At 37.8% G+C, this 22477-nt stretch overlaps 1 protein-coding gene across 3 annotated transcripts in view; it reads left to right on the top strand.

Annotated features, from left to right (window-relative positions):
* Positions 1-16906, top strand: part of LOC149002395 (uncharacterized) — a 33898-nt gene extending 16992 nt beyond the window's left edge. The window contains exons 4-5 of one of the 3 annotated variants that reach the window (XM_089136619.1): positions 16219-16300; positions 16388-16906. In XM_089136619.1, coding sequence (XP_088992745.1) covers positions 16219-16300; positions 16388-16465 — 160 coding nt within the window. In that variant the 3' untranslated portion in view covers positions 16466-16906. The remainder of the gene's footprint in view (positions 1-16218; positions 16301-16387) is intronic. The other 2 variants (XM_089136617.1, XM_089136618.1) reach the window with 2 other exon arrangements.
* Positions 16907-22477: the final 5571 nt, after the last annotated feature.

Here is a 22477-nt window from a genome sequence, read left to right as displayed (position 1 = left end):
AGAAACTATGCTTTCTAAAAAAAACTCCCAAAACTTATGTAGCAAGATTCCCACATTAGAAATAGAAAATATAATCAAAACAATAGCATAATACTATTCACGTGAACAGTAACGTGAACAATAAAATCACAAATTTACGTATAGTTCAACACTCCCCCTCAAGCTGGAACATACAAATCTCTCATGCCCAGCTTGCAACAGATAGACTGAAAACTTGGTCCGAACAGAGCTTTGGTGAACAAATCAGCTAGTTGGTCAGTAGAGCTCACAAAAGGAGTTGATATAAGCTTCTTCTTCACTGCATCACGCACAAAGTGACAATCTACCTCTATATGCTTTGTTCTCTCATGGAACACTGGATTACTAGCAATGTAAGTGGCTGCCTGATTATCACAAAACATTTTCATAGGGGTAGAAATTAGAAATCCTATTTCCTCTAATAATGAATGAAGCCACATCAATTCACCAGCAGTGTGGGCCATAGCCCTATACTCAACTTTAGCACTAGATCGAGCAATAGTGGACTGTTTCTTACTCTTCCAAGTCACAAGATTTCCACTAAGAAAAGTACAATAACCTGTGGTTGACCGACAATCAATGACGGATCCAGCCCAATCTGCATCAGAAAAGGCAACCAAGTCCATACTCCGATTTGGTCGATAGATGAGCCTTTTTCCAGGCGCACTCTTGAGGTACCGAAGCACTCTCATTGCTACATCCCAATGAGCCTTCCTAGGAGACTGCATTAACTGACTCAACACACCAACAGAATAAGAAATATCAGGATGAGTAACAGTAAGATAAATAAGTTTCCCAATAAGACTCCTATAACGATGGACATCATCTAACAAGTCACCATCATCACGTCCTAACTTCAACTGAGGATCCATGGGAATGCCGCTAGGTTTAGAAGCAAGCATGCCAGTCTCAGTCAAAAGATCTAACACATACTTTCTTTGTGACAAACTTACTCCTTTTTTATTGCGAATCACTTCAATCCCCAAGAAATATTGTAGATCACCTAAATATTTGGTTTGGAAAGATTTTTGTAAGTGTGCCTTAACTGTATGGATTGCATCAACATCATTGCCTGAAAGGACAATATCATCAACATAAACTGCCATAATGACACTACAATCACCCTGCCGTTTAACAAACATAGAGTGATTAGAATAACACTGTACAAAACCAAAACACTCCACAGTCTTGCTAAATTTCTCAAACCAAGCCCGTGGAGACTGTTTGAGTCCATAAATCGCTTTATGAAGCCTGCAGACACGAACACTGTCCTCCCCCTGAGCAACATACCCTGGAGGTTGCTCCATGTAAACTTCTTCATGAAGATCACCATATAAGAATGCATTTTTTATGTCAAGCTGAAAAAGAGTCCAATCATAATTCACAGCCAAAGATATCAAGACACGGACAGAATTAAGTCTTGCCACAGGAGAAAAAGTCTCAAAATAATCTACACCATATGTTTGTGTATAGCCCTTAGCCACCAAGCGGGCCTTAAGCCTTTCAACCGTACCATCAGAATGGTACTTAATAGTATACACCCACTGACGGCGGACCACATCTTTCCCAGGAGGTAAGTTGACTAAAGACCATGTATGACGAGAATGTAAAGCATCCATTCCCACATCCATAGCGGCTTTCCAGTTTGGAATTTTAAGAGCTTCGGTATAATGGGTTGGAATATGAACGGCAGACATAGACAAAGCAAGGCAACGAAAGCTAGGAGGGAGATGAGAGGTAGAAACAAAATTGGAAACAGGATAAACAATGTTAGAGTGTAAAGTGCAAGTACGAGTACCTTTCCTTAAAGCAATTGGTAAGTCATCTGAAGGCAGAGTGGGATCTCCACTAGAAGAATCCGCCGGTGGAGAGGATGAAGAAGGAACATCCGTAGGGCCAGCTTCAGGCTCCACTAAAGGAGAGCCGCTAATATTTGTAGGAGGAACTCTACTATCCACAATATGTTTTGGCAACTTATGTCTTCGCTGATAAACCTGTAGAGGAACATTGCTAGTGGAAGGAACTAAAGAGATAATAGGAGGAGTATCATACAAAACACAGTTTTCAACAGACACAGATTGACTTAGATAATAAGGAGTGTCTTCAAAAAAGGTCACATCCGCACTTGTAAATTGTTTGCGAAGAACCGGATCATAACAGCAAAAACCTTTTAGAGTGTGTGAGAAGAAAAATACACTTAATAGAACGGGGGGAAAGTTTATCCAAAGGATGTGGTATGTGAACAAATCACACACAACCAAAAATTTTGGGTGGAACTGAAAACGGTCCTTTATTGGGAAAAACATTTGAAAAGGGAGATTTTTCAGAAAGCAAAGGCATAGGCATGCGGTTAATTAAATGACTAGCAGTCAAAATTGCATCACACCAGTAACTCTTTTGAACATTCATCTGAATCAAAATAGCGCGTGCAACCTCCAAGAGGAGACGATTTTTGCGTTCAGCCACTCCATTTTGTTGGGGAGTGAAGGAACAACTGGTTTGATGAATCATTCCAAGAGAATCACACAAATTAAATATATCATGTTGCACATATTCTAAAGCATTATCAGATCGAAAAATTTTAATAGGAAGAGAAAATTGAGTCCGAATTTCATGAATAAAACTTTTAAATGTAGTTAAGAACTCTGTCTGATCCTTTAAAAGATACAACCATGTAAGACGGGAGAAATCGTCCACAAAAGTAACAAAATATCGAAAACCATGCCTATTACTAATTCTACAAGGGCCCCAAATATCGGAATGAACAAGAGAAAATAAGGACTCACTACGAGAGATAGAGCGTGGAGGATAGGTGGCACGATGATGCTTCCCTATTTCACACGCTTCACAATTTAATCTAGACACTGATTTAAAAGAAGGAAATAAAATTTTTAATCTAGGTAAAGACAGATGGCCTAAACGACAGTGCCACTGGAGAGCATCTACACAATCATCAGAAAGAGCCGCAATAGGGGTAGCATAGTCCAGATAGTAGAGTCCGTTCCTTTCACACCCTCCACCAATCGTCTTTCTCGTGTGAAGGTCCTGGAAAACACAATAAGTGGGAGTAAAAGTCACAGAGCAGTTTAGTGCTTTAGTTAATTGACTAACAGATAATAAGTTAAAAGGAAAGTTAGCAACATGAAGTACGGATAATAAAGTAAGAGAAGGTGTAGGAGAAACACTTCCAGAGCCTAGAATAGGTGTGGAAGTCCCATTAGCTATGACAACATAATTTTTGGTGGTAGATTTAGAAAAAGAGCTAAAAAGTGATGACTTACCAGTCATATGGGAAGAGGCCCTTGAATTGATGATCCAAGGGGTGGGAGTAGAAGTGAGAAGTGCTGTGTTACCTGCATGAGAAAGTGTGGCAGCAGAAGTACTAGTGGATGTGGAAGCGTCAGTTTCAATATTTTGCAATCGGCGAAGGATTTGGCTTACATCATCTCTTAGAGTCTTAGACAAGTCCCCTGAGGAAGATCCATAACCACTATCGTTGTTTGCTACAGTATCAATACCACCATCAGAAACGGCATGATTGGCAAGGTGCTTGGCCCACTTTAGTTTTCCATGTTTGGCCCAACAAGCTTCCACTAAGTGCCATGTTTTACCGCAATGAGTACAATGTCGAGATGTCTTATTAGACAGTTGAACACCACGACCTCCAGAAGACCTACTAACTCCCCCTGAACCACGACCACGTCCCCTTCCATAAGAGGTAGTGAAGGCTGAATTTTCTCCTTTAGAACTGTTTTTTGGAGAACTCCCTTCAGGCAAGGCAATACGTTGAAGTCTAGAATATGCTTCACTAAGATTAGGGACATGCTCACCAGCAAGAAGATGTCCTTTGATAGATTTCAGTTCAGGGTTCAATCCTGCAAGAAACTTAGACACAAAAAATTCATTCCGTTGGGCCTTAAGCTTCTCTATATCAGTGGTGAGAGGTTGAAAGACATTCAACTCCTCCATCATGCCTTTAAAGGAGTTGTAATAATCTTGCAAAGACTTGTCAGCTTGCTGGAATTGAAATAGCTTTTCATAAATACTAAAAATCCGAGTCATATTTTTAGCTTGGGAATAAGTCTCTTGCAAATCATCCCATATTCCCTTTGCAGTCTTATGGAACATAACATTCGCTGCAATATCAGGTTTCATACTATTCCACATCCAAATTTTGATGATTGCATCATCTTGGATCCAACTAAAATAAGATTTGTTAGTCTTAGCAAAAGGTTCATCCTCAATGAACTTAAGCTTACCTTTTGCAAGTATGTACACCCGAACCGCTTGTGACCACAACAAGTAATTAGAACTACCTTTGAGCTTGATAGATGTAATTTGAATGTTTACATGATCTCCTTGAGATCCTTTTGATTCAGCCGTACTCATGATTTAGTCACGTGTAAGTGAAGACATTTAACTGAGGTAGATATCACTCAAATCAGTTTTCCAAAACTTGAAGTAGAAAGAACACAAAAAAAAATTCTGCAACCTTAGGACAGAAGAGAAGAAAAAAAAGAGGTAACAAAGCTATTCAAGTTCTGGAACGTGTAAGAGTAAGGTAATAGGTAGAGAAGATCAGTTCACATGAATATTTGATTTAATAGTCCATAATATACAGCATCAGCGCTGCACACCAAGGAAACAGAAGAAAAAAAATTTCAGAAGAGAATATTGAGAACAACACTATTTTGATTCAAAAAAGCTTTGATACCATGTTAGAAAACAAGCTTTAAACAATCAAAATGGCAGTTGAACTTGAACAGAGAAAATAGAGAAGAAGAAGAAGAGAAGAGAGATGAAGAACCAGTAGAAAAGACCTGTGATTCTTAGCTAAAAAGTCTAGAATCACAGAGCACTTTTATTTATAGCTTCTAATGAATCTAATACAACTTGAGAGACAAGTAATTGTCCTCTAGAAGAAGGAAACAAAATATTACAGCTTTAGTAACTTCCTGACTCCTAAAATAGAAAGTTCTGAAAATAGAAACTATGACCAAAATAGAAACTATGCTTTCTAAAAAAAACTCCCAAAACTTATGTAGCAAGATTCCCACATTAGAAATAGAAAATATAATCAAAACAATAGCATAATACTGTTCACGTGAACAATAAAAGTTTTTTTTACTGTTCACGTGAACAGTAAAACCACAAATTTACGTATACTTCAACAATCACCAACTCCTAGCTTTTAGTATCCTTCTGCAAAAGCTGGACCAGGTTAAGATTTAGTGAAGATGTCTCCAACTTGTTCACCAAAAGCAACATATGGTAGCTATAACTCCTTTCATGACTACGTCCTGCACAAAATGCAAATCCACTTCCACATGTTTGGTCCTCTCCTGACATACTGGATTACTAGCAATGTAGATTGTTGCTTGATTATCATAAAACATCTCAATTGGCTCTTAAACTTCAATCCCTACTTTTTTCAGGAAAGACTTGACCCAAGAAATTTCAGATGCTGTATGAGCCATAGCACGATACTTAGCCTCAGCATTATACCGAGTCGCTCTAATTTGCTTCTTACTCTTCCAAGCTATCAAATTCCCTTTAAGGAAAGTACAATAACCAGAAGTTGACCTTCGATCATCTCGCGATCATGCCCAATCAGCATCTGAATAAGGACAACTTTAAATGAGCATTTTTCTTATACACAAGCCCTTTTCCTAGAGCCTTCTTCAAATACTATAAAATACACATTATGGCACCCTAGTGAGGTTTCTTAGGTGAATGCATGAACTAGCTAACAACATCTACAACATATGACAAGTCTGGACAAGTTATAGGGAGATATATAAGCTTCCATACCAACTGTTTGTACCTCTGGGGATTCGCCAAATCCTCTCCTTCATCCTTGGTGAGTTTGAGATGAGAGTCCATAGGTGTATCAACAGGTTTACACCCAAGGATACGAGTTTCGGTTAGTAAGTTCAGCACATACTTTCACTAAGAAAGTTTGATCCCATGATTGTTCGAAGAATTTCAACTCCAAGAAAATACTGCAAATGCCCCAAGTCCTTTATTTGGAACAATGTACTCAAAAAATTCCTTACCTCATCGATGCTTGCATATTACTTCCAGAAATTATTATGTCATCCACATAAACAATTAGTACCACAATTTCAAACTTTGTCTTTCTTACAAAGATAGAATAATTTGAATAACACTATGAAATCCCACTTCGGATAGTACTGAGCTAAACTGTTCAAACCATGCTCTTGGTGGCTGTTTTAACCCATAGATGGACTTGTGAAGTCAACATACTTTAGTAGAACCCCCCCCCCCCCCCGACGACCAACAAACCCTGTAGGTTGCACCATATACACTTCTTCAACCAAGTCCCCACTCTCTATTATACAAAAAAGCATTTTTTACATCTAACTGATGAAGATGCCATTCTAAATTTTCCGCCAAAGGCAACAAAATATGCACTAATTCAAACGAGCTATGAGGGAGAAAGTCTCAATGAAATCCACACTATAAGCTTGATTATACCTGTTTACAACCAGCCGTGCTTTAAGGCACTCTATAGTCCATAGAGTATAAAGCCTTAGTTTCAGATTCCAAAGCAACTTTCCGACCTGAATCAGAGAGATCCTCAAAGTATGTAGATGGAAAAGTAATAAAAGACAAAGATGTGGACCATGTGGTAAGGGTACGATACTCAGCTGACAAGTAAAGAGTAGTAACATAATGAAAAATAGGATATACCATATTAGAACATTGGGAGCAATAATGCTCTTACCTTCCCTCAAAGCAATGGGAAGATCTTTAGCATTATTAGACAGTGGAGGAGCATCTGTAGAAGAAGTGATATCAACCGCTGTACTATCTAACTGTTTTTGTTTCTTCTGCCGATGATAGACTTGCACCGATGGAAATTGAACTGGTGCCACATCCGGGTTAGGAAGTACAATGGGTTCTTTAGGTCTGGTTCTTCCTCAGGCATCTCAAACGGAAATGGTACAATCATAGGTAGAGGGGGGTCAAACCTTTCATCTTCAAACAACTGATTAGGGTCATAATATGGTGTACCTTCAAAAGAGGTAACATCCACTGTGATGAATTGATGTTTAGCCAAAGGGTGAAAAACTTTGTTTCATTTCTAGTGAGAATAACCTAAAAAATGGCACTTATGATCTTTGGCTAAAAACTTATCCTTAAAACGTATGCGTAACATACATAGCCAAAACTTTATGTGAGACAGAATACAGAGATAAGTCCGGATACACAACTTGAAAAGGTATTTCATCTCGTAATTCTAAAGGTGGCATTCGATTTATTAAGGTTCAAGATGTTAAGGAGAACATGACACTAATATTGCTTAGGTACACTCATATAGAACATAAGGGACCTTGCTACTTTTGACAAGTGCCTATGTTTCCACTCGGCTACACCATTTTTTTGTGGTGTGTATGAGCAACTAGATTGATGAAGAATACCTTAAGAAGAATAGATAACAGAAATCACATTTTGTGTATACTCCAAAGCATTATCTGTACAAAAAAATTGACAGATTTATTAAATTGAGTAAAGATTTTAACGAAAGAATCCCTACTTCACCTCGATCCTTCATTGAAAAATAACCAGGTAAATCTTGAAAAGTCATCTACAAAAATTATAACACATTGAAAACCAAAACGATTAGGGGAGATAACACGGTCCCCAAACATCCGAATGTACTAAAGAAAATAAACTTGTGCTTGTAGATTCAATTCTAGCGGGAAAACTTGTCCTATGATGCTTACCTAACTCACATGCATCACACTTTATTGATTTAACATCCTTGCAATCAGGAACAACCAATCTAAGCCTACTAGGAGAAAGATTTCCCAAACGATAGTGTTAGTCCAATGGTGACACAGTGTATGTCTTTGCAATGAAATTGTCAAAATCGGTCAAGATAGTAAAGTCCATCTTTATCAATTCCTCCACTCCTAGTCTAAAGATCCTGAAATAAAAAAAATAAAAAAATAAAAAGACGGAAAAAACAACACAAAACAATGTAAGGCTTTAGGAATATGACTGGCATAAATAAGATTTAATTATGGAACAAATAAAACAGAGGAAATTTTCAAATTTTGTAAGGATACACTCCTATTACCGAAAACAGAAGACTTTTCACCATTAGCCATAATAGTAAAAGTAGGGTAAAGAAAATTATAAAAATTTGAAAACATAGATGAAATACCTGTCATATGTTTGAATGCTCCAAAGTCTACAATATAAGAATCCGAAGCATAAGACTTAGTAGATATACCTGTTTGGGCAAGATTGATGATGGATGTATGTTGACTCTTCTCTAACTGTTGCATAGAAAAAATTCTGAGGGAAACTCAACTTTCGATCAGGTGAAAATAGGAAACTTAGGTGGAAACCTGGGAAATTTTGAGGAAACTTGGGATTTTTTGTGCAAGTTTTAGGGAGTTTTTGAGGTGGACTCTGCATTTAAGCTAATTAGAGTATAAAGAACACATTGGAATATGCATTTTGCTAAAAAAGTCAATGTAGATATGTCATTCAAAGTACATAAGATTAATGTAGAGTTGACGGAGAAGTACACAATAAACTTAACTACTTAAGTACATCACATTCAATATATAACTTCTAAGTTCAATTCAAAACATCAAATACAATGTAAGTAACAATAAAAATAAAAGGGAAGTACAACTCACTAACTCAGTGCCAAGAGGAGTGCCTTGGTGGATGCATCCCGTGACTTGAGTAGTATTGTGCTTGTAACATCCTCTCCTCTGACCAACGGACATAGACATCCCATGACATATGATGCCTATGTTGTTGAGGTAATCTACAACTGCACTCTATAGCTCTGGTCATCAACATGCATAAGATATCCAATATGAGGGAATATGCAGTACGGATAGGGAAGTCCTGATTCAACCTCAGGGGGTAGTGGCTATGGTTGCACACCGAAGATCTGCTCCACAAACATCTGTGCCCCGAGTTAGCATCCATATAAGTTGCACCCCTGTGCACTTATATTGTCCTCCCATCAGATGCTGGATAATACATCCTAGTTTGTTCCACTAGTTTATGTCTCCCATAATCTATAGGAAACCCATGACTAGAAGATGCATGACCATAAGCCCCAAGGGAGGATGCAGTACTCTCCATACCACTCTCCTTCGAGTAGGGATATGTTGGTGCCAATATCCAGTATCCGGCCATGGAGCCGCTTGACTCATCTAGACTTATAGATCCCATGGAGTTTGCCAAGCTTTTCACATTAGTGGGATGGTAAGACCCGTGCGACGAGTGTCATCCTCATACCCATGTCTATGTTGCGAGATGTTGATCCACCGTGATTGGCATCTTAGGTAGCGGTGGCTGAACTAAGTCTCCCCCGTGAACCTCAATGGCCCTCCTTGTCCCTAACTCTCAACTGGGGTTGCTACTGGCCTTAGTGGTGGTGGTGCTGGTCTCTCCCTAGGATCAGTTGAATCATGATCACCAGGTCCATCCTCCTCCTCCTCCTCCTCCTCTTCCTCCTCCTCCTCCTCATCATCATCATCATCATGACTCCCACTATCATCCCCCACTACCAAGTCTAACATCATCATCATCATCATCTCATCATCGTCATCATCTTGTGCCTGAGTAGTGGGTGGTTGAGTAACATCGTCATCATCATCTAACTACACAATATTATTCTCATTAACATTGGATGCATTGGGGTGTGGTATAAAGGGATGCTAGGCTTAGTGTGCACTCTCCCATCTATGGCCAGAAACTCATCCGCATTAGCTCCAATCTCTAATGCGATTTGACTGTTGGGTTGACCTCCTGCCTCATCCAACTGTGGCTCTTTGACCCACTCAAGTAGGGGGTCATCCTCCTCCCCATCAATGGTAAACATGTTAGCCAACTCAATCTTGTCCCCATTACCTCCATCCTGACCTAGCTTAATGTGCTCTTCTCTCAACCTCATATTATAGTGAACATGTACAAGATCCTCTAGCTGCTTCACCCCCAAACGTTTCCGCCTCTTAAAATGCATTAAATTGAATGTGCTTCAGTTACGCTTGTAGCCATGGCCAGAAGATGTTTGGGAGAGCACTTTTATTACAATATTAATTAAGTACTCCGAATCTAACCTGTATTGCAGCCACCACTCAGCTACAAGAAACATAACCAATCCAATTAATAACGCTAACCATTAATTGTATAAAAAACTAAAATTGAGTATCTAAGACTTAGACTAAGTGACTAACCAGGAGTGGTGTTCTCCTGAGCCTGAATAGCCAATGAGCAACCGAAGCTACCAACAACATTTGTAAAAGCCTTCAACTAGAATAAATAATTACAATGTTAGTATAAACAAGTAATTATCTTAAGTGGTAGACCATTAGTCATCATACAAGTCACAAGTCACAATCTTACCTCATTATTAATTAATGCTTGTTTTGTCGGATCCAGTTCCAACCTTTCCACTACTTGCTAGACTACCCGGATCAAGCCTGTCCTTATCCCAAGTTCTTTACTGTAGTGGTACATGGGATTCAAATAATAGGCTATCAAACATGCCAACAAATAAGATGGTAAGAAACTACACAACAACATAATAAGTATTAACTATTAAGTAATAACTTGGAAAATCTAATGACTTTCAACTCACCAGCCAAATGCAGTGGCTGTTGCAACTGCCTCTCCCACCTCTCTTAGATGATATCAAGGAATTTCTAGTTGCCCTTAAGATATACCTTCCCAACCATCTCTTTCATCTTCTCCATTGCAACCTATATATGTGTTAAAGTCGGTTTCCTTTGTTGATCTACCAACTTTAAGACTATCACCACAAGGTCAAAAAGCTTCACAACAACTTTCAGAGTTGTCCAGAAGCTATTAGTGGATATGTTGGCCCGTGCTACTCTCCTTGTTGGTGAATCTGACTAGGGCCAATCGAACCACTCTTGCAATGCAAACATTGCACGTAATTGGTTTTTCTTCAACTCTTCGAGGAGGCAATCCAATTTGAAGCAAATCTTATGACCCCAGGCCTCACCAAGTCACCACCACATATCTTCAACATATACAATGCATATCCATGGTTATATACGAATGTGGTCAAATGTCGAGCCAGCTGAACAACCATCTTCACAAATCTGATTTTCCCTATGTCTTTCAGCATCAAATCAATACAATGTGTCTCACAAGGAGGTCCGAAGAGCCTATAACTGAGATTCTCCATCAACTTCACCTTGAAATTGGGGCCATTATTAGTTACAATCTGCACCACGTTCTCGACTCCAACTTCTTTCACCACTCTTCAACAACCCATATATGTATTTCGCATCCTATTGTAACTGGATGCATCAATAGACTTGATGAACACTGTATTCCCATCACAATTCAACATAAAATTGATGATAAACTGTTTAGTGGGACCAATCCAACCATCACACATCACCGTCACCCCATAATGCCTCCACATCGGCTTAAGACCGTCAATGTAGGTCTTCAAGTCTTCCTTATGATGTGGGAGATATACGTTATATATCTCATATGGGGTTGGTCCAACCACCCCATATCCAACACCACTGATCTCATCCACCATCACCTTATAATAAGGCCCCTGTGCAGCATTTGCAAGAACACTATGATGCAATGCCCACTTAGAAAAGGCCATCCCCACCTTCTCCTTCACATTACCCCACATATGCTTTAATTTCTTTTGTTTTGTCTGTGGATACCCAAACAAGTCAGGATCAGTGAGTAGTATCTACACATCAGGATCTATGGCAAGGGGCTTAGAAGTAGCAGGTGGCACTGGGTCTAGGTGCAGTAGATGTGGCACTAAGTCTGGGTGCAGTAGATGTGGCACTTTATCGGGGTTGTGGGGCCCGTGGTAAGGGAGCTCACTCTCTAACACCCTGGCACTTAGGCTCCTGATACTAGAACTGCCTCCCCTTACCCTCTAAAATTCAGATCTCTAAAGGACCCTACACCTATGGCCCTGTATGTCCTCCTGATCTGATTAAGTCTATGAGACTCCCTACTCATCCTGAATACTCTCTCCATTTTTTGCTCTGGGGTTGATGCATCATCTGGATACACATTCTGTTCCCTCACCTCCTCTAAGCATGCTGCATGGAACTCATCCCTCTTTGCCCTCTTCTCTTGCCCTCCTCTCACATATTTTTGCCATTGCCACTTTAACTTCATAAGCATTGGGGCATCCAACCACATTGTGGTCGCCTCCTACTAGATGGATCTTCAGTCAAGTGGCTCCATCTCATCCAATATTTTTCAAACAATATTTACACTTTGACTTCTTCCTGTTATTCGTTAGAGGCCTACCATGTTGCCAAACTATGTCTGACATACTGTTTTTTACTCAAAAGTTTGTGCCTATTACAAACATACATAATAATAATCATTAAAACATAAACCCAATACTTTAATTTTAGGATAAAAAAACACACATTACCTGTAAACTAAGGTATTCACAAACATTTGGAATTTTTTTCCTAATCAAAATATTTTTTATAATAATTATTAAATACAAGAAAAATTAGAAAACATAGTAGAACACTAAAATCAGATTCAATCAATTACATATGTAAATCTACCTATTAGAGACAACACATAATAATTTCAACTCAATTCAATGTCGTTTGAGCATGAAACAAATAAAAAAATTTTAATTTTTAGGTTTTATTTTATTTTATTTTTTTTTTTTATAATCAGAAAAGTAAAAAAATAGTAGAACACTTCAAAAATCAGATTCAATCAATTACATTTGTAAATCTACCTATCAACACAATAAATTCAACTCAATCCAACATCGTTTAAGCGTCAAACAAAGGAGAAAAAATAAAATAATAGAACACTTCAAAGATCAAATCCAACCACCACTTGTAAATCTACCAACTAGATACCATGGAAATTTTTTTCAAACAATCCAATACCATTTGACCATGAAAGAAAGGAAAAAATAAAAAAATTAGGGAAACTTGTTTACATTGCAAGAAAACTTGAAAATACTAAAATAATCTGTAAGAAGGGCTGAAATCAACAAAGGAATCCTTAAAAGTGCTTGAAATGAGCCAAAAACATGCAAAAAAGGTTAAAAAACGGGGGAAAAAATTCGATCAAAGCTTGCTGTTTCTACGAAAGCAGTAAGGGATTTTATAAAAGTGAACCAGCTGGTTCAGTCGGTTTGGTTCACTTTTCGACCCAATGTCTAAATCTCAACAGTTTCCATCGAAAATTGGGACTTTTTTTTTAGTCCCCTATATTTCATTTCGAGGTTCCAAAACTGTGAAATTTCGACAGTTTTGACCGAGTTTTGTACGATGAACTGTTGTAGGTTCTTTAGGATTTGATTGAGGTCAACATTAGGAGACAAGGAACTTGTAGATGCCACCAGAATAAATATAAATGAGTTGTCATTAGTATTCTCTCTAGTAAATGTTCTCATATTGGCAAAGCTTTCTACACACTCCAGCCAGCCATGTTTGTCCCAACTCCCAACAATTTCTTCTGTATGATTTTGCTTTCCACGGTAAGAGCACACTCTTATTTCTTTGGATAAATTTGGAGGGGGAGTTCGACATCATCCTTTTCCTCTTCCCCTCAACCATTGCCTCTTCCTCGTGAGGGATAAGAGCCACGGCCATGGCGTGCAACCATTGTTGAATTCTCCTTGCTTTCTTGTGTACTCTTTTGTCCGCCAATATATAATAACCAGTAGAAAGCATCACTCAAGGTAGGTACAGTTTTAGATGTCAAAATTTGACTTAAACCTATTACCTATAAAAAAATTCTGGATTCAAAACCAGCCAGGAATTTTGAAACATTGAATTCAGCCCGTTGTGTCTTTAAAGTTTCTAGATTGGTTTAAGGGCAGATGTTGCTGCAGTTCTTCAACTCAATCCTGTAAATCCCCTATAATATTCCATGAATACTATATTGAACATTTTGAAAGTAATTGAACATTCGATCGTACAAATCATAAACTCGTAAAATATTTTTCTTTTGACCAAGGGAGTCGCACAAGTCCTCCTATATTGCTTAGATGTGTTATAAAACATGATGTTATTTGCAATAAGAGAATCAATGTTGTTCACAATCCTTACCTTTATTACAACATCTTCACGAGTCCACATTTCATGTGTGGAAATAGTAGTTGTATCCTTTGAATCAACTTCAGGACAATTTTTATTCAAGTACTTTGATTTTCCTTAGGCAAGAACAAACACACATGGTAGAAGATCTCACTCTCGAGCAAGATCTTGCACCTTGAAAAACCGAAATCTCGACCATCTCGGCGAGATCTTGGTTGAGATATACAATTTTTTGTCATCAATTTGGTGGCCCATTTTGGTGGGTTTTAGGGTCCCAATTGGGTTGATACTTGGTGTTTAGCCTTTTTAAGGCCTTTTGAACACATTGATGGCCTTTGATTTGTTAGAAAACAACCCTAAGTAGGATTTCTAAGTCTACCCTTAGTGTGAAACCAAAATGTTGTAGGATCAGGAGATGCAAGCTTATGCAATATGTAATATAGAACGTTTAAAGCATATAAATGAAAAGCAAGTGTATCAAATGCATCAAAAAACCTAAATGTTATCAAAATTCCATCCATATAAGTATCACAATCTCCTTTTTTCTAGAATAGAATAATAAAACTATACAACCATTAGAAGTTCTATATAAGTCATTAAATCATAAGTTCATAAGACAAGCAGAGAATGATTGATCTTCCTTCGATGTTGTAGATGTACTAAGAGTAGTTGCAAGTGAAAATCCAGCTGAAATCCACAAAAAGAGGCGAAAATTGAGAGTTTCAGCGAGATTCAGGGCGAGATATGGCAAGATATGTCGAGATATCCCAACTCTTTGCTCTCGACCTCCATCTCGTCTCGCTTCTTTGAAAAAGCGAGATATCTCGCGAGATCTCAGATCTCCCACCATGCAAACACGTACATTGTCTTTGCCCAAAGAAAAAGATTTTAGCTCCATTCAAGTCGATGCTTGTAATTTGGAAGGGCATACCTTCCTTGGACAGAATTTTCAAAGGATTACCAATGACGGAAGCTTACAACTTTAATTACTGACAGTACGAACAGCTACAAACATAGTAAGATTTAATCATCTTCTTAAAAACTCATTCATGTGAACATTACACCTACATTTGCAGCTCAAGGCTGCTGCAGCCACGCACAATTTACCCAAAAAAATGAAAAAAACACCAAATGGAGGAACCCAGACGAACATGGCCCCAGTAGAATGGCTGTGATGCCACAAACTAAAATCTCTACTGAGGTGCAACCGAAGGCCAGAAACTGAATAAAAAGAAGCTGAAGGAGAAGAAGAAAAGAGGAGAAGAGAAGAGAAGATGCAAAGCTGGTAGAGACTACTACAGTAGTTTGCACCTCTACCCCAAGAGCTTTATTTATAGATGAAGATTACAACCCTAATCACTTACTAATTCTGAGGACATTCCAAAAATAAAAAACTGACTCTCTAAGATCTAGAGACAGTTCTCAAAAAGAAAAGAAAACATAAACTAAAGCTATTAGCAAAAGTAGTTACTTTCTAATTCTGTAAAGCACCCAATACTTTCCAAATCTGTAATTACTTTGCCTCCAAGACAGAACTTTCTATTTTTGAGACAGCTTGGACTCTAAGAAGCCACGATTTGCTCTCTGAGTATCTATTAGGCTATTGCTACAAGAGTCCTTTATTGAATAACTCAAAACTACTGGAAAAAATAACAAAATTTTGCAGAACAAAAACTTAACTGAATGCTTTTCTAAAAATCACTTCCTTGATGTTTGCCGCATCCAAAATACTTAATCACTCCCATAGGCACCCCCACAATATATTAATCTCATCTTCATTAACTCAACTGTTTGGAAATTCTGTTCCTTCTTAAGTTTCTGCTGTGTTTTAAGTTCGCTGCTGATTTACGATTAATTGGTTAGTGTTGGATTCTTTCAGCCTACCATGCCTCACCATTCAACTTGACAGTTGACCAGAAAAGTAGTGCTTTCCCATCTAACCATCTCAAGTTAATAGTTTTGATATTTTCTTTTCTATTTTATCTATATTGGTGGTCCAGGATGTGCTAGTTCTGGTGCACCTTTTTTCGTTTTGGGTCTTCTTTTTGGAACTGGTGTTACACTATTTAAACATGCATTGAATTTTCCCATCACTGAATTTGCTCTTCAGCAGGGCTGTAGCTCTTGCACCCACAGTTGATAAAGGATTGTCATGGTTCATGGTGAAGTTCAAGTTGGAATCTCAAGGAAAGGTAGCCAAGATAACTTTCAAAGTTTCTTAAAAGTTGATGCAAGAGAGCTAAAAGCATTTCATCTCTTCATTTGTTTCATCCTTCCAGGCATTTATGGTGATTGCTAGTCTCTGTTTTGGGTTAGCATTTATGCTGTTCCTTTTGGTGACACTGCTTTGGGCATAATTCTTTCTTCTGGTCGTCCTCCCTTGGAATGATGGTTGTTTATTCCCTCCTATGACAGTTCGCCTATATTACTGTGATAACAATGAGAAAGGTTTATCTTCTTTTCTCAATTTAGTTGTATTCTACCTCATCCTACGAGTATTTACTGTTCTTAAACAATGTATCAATTTTGCAGATTATATTGTGGTATAAAGTTATCAGACAATGGCCTTTTTTGGTTGTTTGTTTTTCGTTCAAATACGGCTCTTGACAGTTGCAAATGATTATTTTAGCTGTGCAGTCCTTGAAATTTGGATACTATTCTATATATGCGACAATCCATGTATACAGTGTGCCTTGTGTTTGTCCTTCATCTATCAGGCGTGCGAACGTCTTGAAGAGCCAGGCAAGAGAGGAACAAGGTTGGGAGGAACCAAGCAAGAGAGCAACATCTTTAGGAATGCAAACCGGCAGAGACTTTAATGAAAACTAAGGGAAACGCAGTTTTATTTTGAAAAAAAAAAAAAAAAGAAAATGTAAATTACCATTTTAGCGTTTCTTTTAACCATTAAAATCATACATGTTCTAAGAAGCACTGTAGAAAACAAATGGTACTCATTTTCATTCAAAAAAGAAAAGAAAAACAACTCATTTTAAATAGAAATGGGTTGTATTTTGTACTTAGCACTATCATTTATACGTATTAAAAATACAAGAACATGGCTTCTAGAATTTCTTTGGCCTCAAGAGAAATATTGCCACATTGATGGTACAGGAATGAAGCCACTGATGGATTGTCAATTTCATTGGAGATGTGAAAATGTAGATCCATATGCAAGACAAATTTGGTAGATTCATATGTGCACCAAATTTGAATCCTTTCTCGTATCTTTGCATTTTTTTTTTTTTCTGATTTTCAATTTCCGATATCGATAGCTTTCATGAGAAGGGGCTGTTAGATAAAATATTTACTATTTATGTATATAGAGACTTCACCTCTAACCCTCAGCCTAGAGAAAAATTCGAATAGTCTTAGTGGTAATTTCTGAGATTTCCGATCAACTGTCCTGTTGTTAATGCATGGATACAGATATTTTGAATGTTTGGTGACTTTTGTTCTTAGGAATGAGTTTAGCTATGTTTTCTTGATCTTTTACAGCATAACTATGTTCAATTAAAAGATGATTATCTTAAATACACTTCTCTTCTTCTTCTTCTTTTTCTTTTTGTTGTTGTTGTGTTGGCAGAAAAGAGCTTTAGAGAAGTGGGCTATGTGTGAATGAAATTTGGGTTGAGTGTTGATCAATCTCTTTGTGAGTAATTTTTTGCGAGACTTGCATTTCGGTGTTTTTGCCCAAGGACGACGTTTGGAACAATTTTGAATGCTTAGTAAAATTTGTGCTGAGGACGTGTGTGAAACAAATTGGTGTTTAGTAAGTTTTGTTCTTAAAAATAAGTTGGACTTGTTCATTTGACTTATAGCAACTTATAGGAAGAAAGAGTGACCTATGAGGTAGAAACGGTTAGAAGTCATGTTGATGGAATTTGGGTGAGTGTCTTTGTTTGTGCGTATTTTGCGATGTGCATTTTGTTTTTGAGGACCATGAAACAAATCAAAATTGTTTAGGGAAAAAGCTTTTCAAACATGAAATTTGGACTTGTTCATTTCTTAAAACGGGGACCTATTTACCAAACCTGTGCCCTTTTTCTTCATATAATGAATCCAAAGATATCCACGAGCAAAATTCTATTAACATTCAAAGAGAAGAGAAAATTTCTATTAACATTGATTCATAAAGATACATACAAAAGGATGATAGAGTAAACAGTGCAAAAATAAAAACATAAAATAAAAAAAAACGTTTATTAGAAAGCCCTGATCTATCTTGATAATTTTATTCCACAAAGGTAAAATAAAGCTCTCTTGGCAATAAAGTTGGGAACAAAAGATCTTTCCCAGTTTCCCCAATGGTAACTTGGCGTTTTGGAGTCCCAAATCTCAAAAGAAGAGGGAGCAATGGAAAATTTACACATACCTCCTCTTACCACCTATGAGCATGATGTTGCTCAATTTTTATTCATCAAACTTTTGTAAATTACTCAGGCTGAAACCTTCGGTTGAGTAAAAATACCAACCCCGACCTTTATTCCTTCAAGCAAATGGGATGTGCAGATTTAAGTGGAAGAAATGGAACCGAGAGAAAGATAAATTTGACAATTACATAGTCGTTTATTTTCAAAGTGAAAAAGAACTATCATACAAAGTCTTCAGAATTTGAAATACTTGGGAGAACCGGATATATGGGTTCCTGTTGTACTAGCAAGAAAAGGAGGTTGTTGATCATATAACTGACGTACATGGGATGATTACAAATGTTAATAGACAACCATGAGAGGGTTTCTATAGTAAAGGCCAGGGCCGAGATGGTGTAACTGATCCCAGTTGGGGAAGTCCAACACCAAAAATGGACATGCAACTAAAACACAGATGCCCTCTGGAGCCTCTAGAGATTCATGTTTATTTGTCAGTTCATAAAATAGTATTTGAAATGAAGAGCCATAATTCAATACTATTTATTAATTTATTGACTAGCTTGGGAGTGAGATGAACTGGCTTACCCTACAATTTCATGTCTAAGATTAGCATAGAAGCAGAGTAGCTGCATTCCTATTGCTCCTTGATGTCATAAAACAAAATAAGATCAACAAAGTTGTGTTCCTAAATTTGTTGACTTGAAACAATTAAACTGTACCTGCAAGCAGAGTTATTTGGGTCTACAAACTAAAGTTATTGCCTGCATCTCCTGTTCATGGTTTTTCAATTGATTTTTGTCCTACACACTCGCTCAAATTGAAGTCCAAGCATAAAGAACAATTATTACTTACCTGGTTTGGTACATAAAGTGAACATGGTGTCAGTAGAAATAGCATGAAAAGCACTGGCAAGTACACTCAACTGCATGCTGGGCATAGCGTGCTCACCTCTGTGAACCCGGGAAACTCCAACTCCAAGCTCTCTGGTTTCTCTTCTGTAAAACAAGCTAGTAACATGGCAACCATTGATAAGGTATGTACCAAAAAATTATGAACACCCAAGCAACTTCAATGTGACCATTGAAGTAATCATGCAGATTGATAGAGAACCTAATAAAATAGAAGAATCCCCTGAAACATGCTGCTTGGTGTTGACCAATGTACCCCAACCAGTGGTAAACAAGTGGCGCCTTGGTAGTCCTTTTTTAATGAACGGAAAGCATGTACTTAGAGATCGGTAGAGCAAGTGGCGCCTTAGTAGTCCCATCACCCAACCCCTGCCTATATTATGGGGTAAAGCCCGGAAAGCCCCAATGGGTAGCTGATTCAGACGCGTACTTAGAAACTGTGGATGAAAGAGACAAAGTAAATAACAAGGTTTTAAAGAAGAAACATGGAACAATCCATCTATAGACTAATAAACCACAAAAGATAAATGAAAAACCCAAACAAATTGAGTACGATCATAGGCCCCAACATAATACCAGTATCAATGCTTGAATCTATTAACAAATTGACTTGATAAACAATAACAACGTAGGAACTTTAATGCAATATCTACCATGTAAAACATGGCAGAAGTGCCACACTGCCTCATGCAAATACTGTGACGATGTTTAGAGGGACAAGTCCTATCACAAGAAACAATATAAGATATTACTTAACCATCATTATTCAAAATCACTGAAAGAGAAACACTCAGAAAAAAGCATATAGTTTTATGTACTACAACATATAAGAATTGTGATACTTGCACAGCATAGTTGATCACATGGTAAATGCAAGCATCATGATAGTAGAAAGACATTGTTTCCGTATCATGCATGAGCTTGGAATGCTTGCAGTAACATCTGGGTGTCTTAGAGGACAGTTGAGCTACTCAACCCTTTCTTAAGGTAGGTATTCATCTCATTGAATGCTAGACTACTGAAACCAAAGATATGGAAATACTGACTAGAGTTGGAAGGCATTCCGTCACACCCCACCCAGCCGGATTTGATCATACCTGAATACTTGTGGGGGTGATAAACTACAAGACCATGGTTCAGTGACAAGCCCATACAATTATATGATATAGCGTAATCAAAGGACAAGAATAAAATAAGTTCAATTACTAAAGTTATAAAATCTGAATTTATCAATGGGATATAACCATCCATTAACTAAAGTTAATTGTTAACTAATGTTGATCAAAATAAATATAAAGTTAAAGGAAATAATGGTTTACAATAGATAAACTAAATGTCTTGGTAGAATATGCCCTCTCCCTTCTCAAAAGATATGAGGGAATAAATATAAAATAGTGCCACGAAGGACACTATCAAATTCCAAAGCATCATTAGCTCCCTACTGAAATCCAACTCCATAGGAACAGTTCTGGCATGGGCACGAAGCTCCATGCAAGTCCACCTCCTCGCAAGTCACTCCTTCATAATAATCTACCGGCGACGGATCCTTCATTTGAATGGAGTCCTCATAACCTGCCGTATAATCTAAAAGAAACATGCATATAAAAGAATGAGTTCAACAGAAATCAGTGAGGTCAACTCAATAACATAGCATGCATTCATTCACAATTTTCCACATCACACACATAATGTTAATACTGATAATATGAATAATGATAATAACAGAACTATTGAATGAATATGATGTTATGCGTCTAACTCTATCATGAAGTCTCTATAGTAGACACGCATTAAGTTAGACACCAGTCTTCTATGGGCAATCTCATTCACTCTCCCTCAACAAGAGACGTCAGTTGGGTTCTCTGCGGTTGTTGGGTTAGGTCACATCAATCCATGGCTGTATATATAAGTCACCACTCTCTCACATCACCGTTTGGCATGAGAACTGGCGCATGTCAATGACAACTCTAGGCCCAATGCATAGTTATATGGTCTTGTACTACATATGGTTTGGATATCATTTCTCAAAGGGAGACATCTATTGGTCTGATATCCTTATCCACAAATGGGATCATCAATGGGAGGCATCTATTGGATTCAATTTCTTAACCATGTGGTCATCCACAAATAATGGACAAGATGCTCTCACGTCCTCTCATGGGTTGGTCACTAGTCTTAAGCTCCTATGAGCCCATGTCTATTATATGCAACCCTACCATCTCATGATGGCAGTAAGCTTGCTTGATGCTTACATGACTCATCTGTCACATCCTCCCAGCCGGTACCCTAACTGGCATACCCGAGAGTGTGATCCACAACCCTAAAGATCAAGTTTAGGAACGATCATATCCATTTCGCACAATAACATAATCAAAAGCAAGAACAAATCATAATGTTCAAGTAATTTTTAATAAAAGTCAAGAAAGGATCTCAGAAGGATCACAATAGAATATCAGAGTGCGGAATAACAAGATACCAAATCAAAAGACAATTGTAGAGTATAGCGGAAATATACCCTACAAACACATGCGGAAGGTAGATTGAAATCTAAGTAAAGCTCTAAGCTAATACAAGTAAAGTAAAAGATAAGTCTAGAAGAATGTAGAGAAAACTATTCCACATCTTCAGTCAGCTCTTCTTCTCCTTCAGTCTTCATCTTCTTCACCTTGCGCTTCCTTATATGGACCGTCAAAGAAATCCGAACATGTAGAGAAGTCTAACAACAGATTGTACAAAAAGGAATGAGTTTCGAAAGAAACTCAGTAAGGCAAGTTAATCCATAACAACATAAATAACATGGAAACAAACCATAACAAGATGCAATGCAATATGAAACAAGTAAGGTATGTATGCACCTAAACTCTATGTATGCTGGTCTCTATGGCAGACATGCTTTAAGTCATAGCACCGTACTTCTTTGGGTAGGTCACGCATACGGCTCCTGTTGGTAGTGGGTCCGGCATCCCTCAGGACAAACCATGGCAGGGGGTTAAGTCAACACACTCTCTCACAACCATTTGGCATAAGTACCGGCGCATGTCAGGGAAAAGCCTAGCCCAATGCAAATCATCTACTCAGTTACATCAACTTA

The sequence above is a fragment of the Hakea prostrata genome, chromosome 10 (genome assembly GCF_041222555.1).
Source record: "Hakea prostrata isolate BN-2017 chromosome 10, UWA_Hpros_2, whole genome shotgun sequence".
NCBI lineage: Eukaryota > Viridiplantae > Streptophyta > Magnoliopsida > Proteales > Proteaceae > Hakea > Hakea prostrata.
This window is presented reverse-complemented; position numbering and strand designations above follow the sequence as displayed.